The 3,033-nt window shown below is 35.6% G+C and overlaps 1 protein-coding gene across 2 annotated transcripts; it reads right to left on the bottom strand.

Moving 5' to 3' along the window:
• Window positions 1-405: 405 nt before the first annotated feature.
• LOC110176303 (uncharacterized) lies at window positions 406-2,418 on the bottom strand. 2 transcript variants are annotated; one of them, XM_020942624.2, is made up of 4 exons: window positions 2,286-2,418; window positions 2,112-2,223; window positions 1,120-1,386; window positions 406-567 (listed from the first exon to the last, which is right to left on the bottom strand). In XM_020942624.2, exons 1-4 carry the CDS (start codon window positions 2,310-2,312, stop codon window positions 542-544), a joined length of 432 nt encoding a protein of 143 aa, XP_020798283.2. In that variant the 5' UTR covers window positions 2,313-2,418; the 3' UTR covers window positions 406-541. The 2 variants fall into 2 exon arrangements, with proteins under 2 accessions (XP_020798283.2, XP_086690444.1); XM_086834318.1 differs by lacking the exon at window positions 406-567 and having other exon boundaries at window positions 859-1,386.
• Between the last annotated feature and the right edge of the window lie 615 nt (window positions 2,419-3,033).

The raw sequence follows: 3,033 nt of genomic DNA, 5'->3' as shown, positions 1-3,033 counted from the left end.
TAAAATATAAAACCATTCTCTAATTTTTTCTCATATTTTTAATATTCTTTAGTATGCGGATGTAGAGCTACATTTCGCTTAATTAATTTTCTTATGGCCTCACATAAATTTGTTGCTGTATTTTTTAACAAGGGAAATCTATTAGCTTATCACAAATTGCTGGCAAACAGAAGGAAGGAAACCCTTGAGCAAACAAGTTCCCTGGGAAAAATTCCAATGAAAACTGTGCTCTGTTGCATTTACGAGCTTGCAGCAAGGAGTGGCAGTAGCAGGAGCAGCAGCAACAGAGGGAGGAAAAGTGGAAAAACATAAACACGACTTTACTTAAAATTTAAGACCAAGACTTTGTCTCCGGGCAGAGACTTGAAGATATCTCTGGTTCGCCAAATATTCCAAGTTGAAGGTTATGGCCGGGCCTCTCGGGATGATGTGCTTCCTAATAAATTGTTTATATATGTTTTACGATCTTTTTTTCTTTTCTTGGTTTATTTGTTGGTTTTGTGATGTGTGCTGGAGCATGGCATTTGGTTAAGTTCTTGTGTTAGCCAAAAGTGTTGCGCACATAGCCTGCAAATAATGAAAATGAAACCACAAAGTCAGCAAGATTGTTGGCAACGCGAAATGCCAAAGCAAAAATTTCATAGCCAACTTTTTGGCCGAAGCTGCAAAAATGCAATTAATTTTAGCCAGCAAAAAAATAAGAAAAAAACAATTTACTCGAGCGCATGAATATGAACGAATGACAAATGGACAAATTTGAGGGTGCAATTGGGCGTGTCCGCAGGTAATTTGTTTGTAACCTAGAGGCAAATTAATTACGCGCAAAGCCTCAGAGCTTACACATTAAATTAGTAGCAGTTGAGATACACTTTGGATTTATTAGTGGTTAGAGTGGGCAAAAAGCAGTAACAAAAAGCATTAACAACACACACACAGAAAAGGTCAAATAATTTATATGTTAGTTATATCCCCGATATGAGCTAGAGCTGTAGGAACGATCCCTGCTGGACAGGGGCAAACCATATCGATCGGTGTCATCGTAATAGCCATAGCCTCGATTCCTTTGACCCTGATAGTCACGTTGCCAATAACCTGAATATTGCCTAAAGCCGCCATTACCTCCATAGCCTCCATATCCGCCATAGCCGCCACTTCCTAGGATATTCGTGGTGGGATAATACCCACTGTTGGGATAGTATCCCTGATTTGGATAGTATCCCTGGCTGGGATAGAAGCTCGACGAAGATCCATAACCCGAACCGGGATAATAGTTGGAGTTTCCATAGTAATTTGTATTGGGATAACCTGGATAATAACCATTGCTGGGACGATTGTAGTTATAGCCATAACTGGGATAACCAGTGCCAGTTCCAAAGAGATTGAGTACTATATAGGGGTTGAAGTATGTAAATAGAAATTATTATAATTGTTATATTATTATCTTAGTATATACATTTTAATAGTTTAAAAAGATGTAATTATTAAATAGAAATATTATATTCAAGTATTATTATAAGCAGAGGTTGCAAAATTGCACTTATATCATGGAAAACAGTATAAAATATTATATTCAAAGATTATTATATGAAGAGGTTCCAAAACTAAACTTTTATCATATACAAACTCTATAAATATATTAAGAAATATCTTTCAATTGAAGAAATTACATATTGAAATATGTTTAAAAACATTTATATACCTCTTGAACCCAGCATATTATTTATATTTCTTTTAATTAATAATTATGAAATTTTTTTCAATACATGATATTAGAAAGTCCGAATCTTAAAAGGAAACTGATATTTAAACCTATAATTTATTCCCATTCAAAATTTTGTAGCTATGCAAAATACATAATAAAATGTATATAATATACAATGTTAAAAATATGGCAAAATATCTCCTAGAATATATATAAAGCTATCTAACATAAAACAACATAAAATAAGCTATATGCCCGATTTCATAGTTGCTTCCATATTTTCCCTATATATTATAAAATATGAAAATTAACTCATTGCTTAACTAAAATATAGCATTTAGCTTGGATTCTATACGGTTTCCTTATATTTCCCTACATCTTAATCCCAATAATCCCCCGTTTTACTTACATTTGGCTGAAGTCTCAGCGGTGGCCAAATCACCTGTCGTTGTCCTGGCCGCCGTTGTTGCCACCTGATGATTCTCTGGTAAGACGGCACTCCAGGCACCAGTCACGGCCAGCTGAAATAAGGGCTCTCGTTTTTGTGTATCAAGACAAATTGGATATTCCTCTGAACACTCACCATTAGCATAAATAGCTTGATGTACATGATGTCTTTACTATTTTTAAGAAAAAGGAAACAATCGGGAACAAAACACTGAAAACTTCTCAGAAGACGAAACCAAGACAACTGCTTGGCACGGTTGTTGGACGTTAAATAATTCTGTTTCTCAGACGAGAGGCCAATTTATATTTTTCATTTTCCGGCTGAGTTGCTACGCTCAACTTGAAGTCGCTGTCGCCGTCGAAACAAACCAAACAAAAATAAAACAATAACAAAAAAAAATACCTAAAACAAAACAAAACAAAGCCTCCCACTCTCGCAAATTGTCGCACTTTTAGTTATATTTTTTGTATCTCCAGTTGATAGTCGAGCTTAGCTTTATTACTCATACGCCCAGTTGGCTTAGCGAAACTCCAAGCAACTTCACAGGTGAGAATCCAGCCCTAAAGAGTTCTATGAGGGAGTTCTAGAAGACCTTTGCCTGCCACCGATTATGCATTATTATTAATAATGCGAGTAATATTCACAATTTTGCGAGGCAGGTGACAAAATAAATGCCCCCAACTTGCCGGTGCGTGAGCTGGGTTTAATTTTTTCTGTATCTATTTACCTTCTTTGAAACTTTGGCAAACACAAATAGCTGAAAAAAACCGAGAAACCAAAAAGAAATACAAATGCAATACACCGCTCTGTTGGCAACATTTAATATTTACCCAAAGTTCACAGATCGCATTTCTTTCAAGTTTTACCGCCATGAATGAGAGGA

Source organism: Drosophila serrata, unplaced genomic scaffold, assembly GCF_035046125.1.
Source record: "Drosophila serrata isolate PLE 108 unplaced genomic scaffold, ASM3504612v1 contig_272, whole genome shotgun sequence".
Classification (NCBI taxonomy): domain Eukaryota; kingdom Metazoa; phylum Arthropoda; class Insecta; order Diptera; family Drosophilidae; genus Drosophila; species Drosophila serrata.
The sequence above is the reverse complement of the archived record's forward strand: the minus strand, read 5'-3'. Positions and strand labels throughout refer to the sequence as shown.

What these genes read in the sequence shown, in the direction of transcription:
- LOC110176303 (XM_086834318.1), bottom strand. Translation starts at nt 2,312, where the DNA reads ATGTACATCAAGCTATTTATGCTAATG. An exon ending in TCAAGCTATTTATGCTAATG is followed by an intron (nt 2,224 to 2,285) that starts GTGAGTGTTCAG and finishes CCCTTATTTCAG; the next exon opens with CTGGCCGTGACTGGTGCCTG. An exon ending in CGCTGAGACTTCAGCCAAAT is followed by an intron (nt 1,387 to 2,111) that starts GTAAGTAAAACG and finishes ACCCCTATATAG; the next exon opens with TACTCAATCTCTTTGGAACT.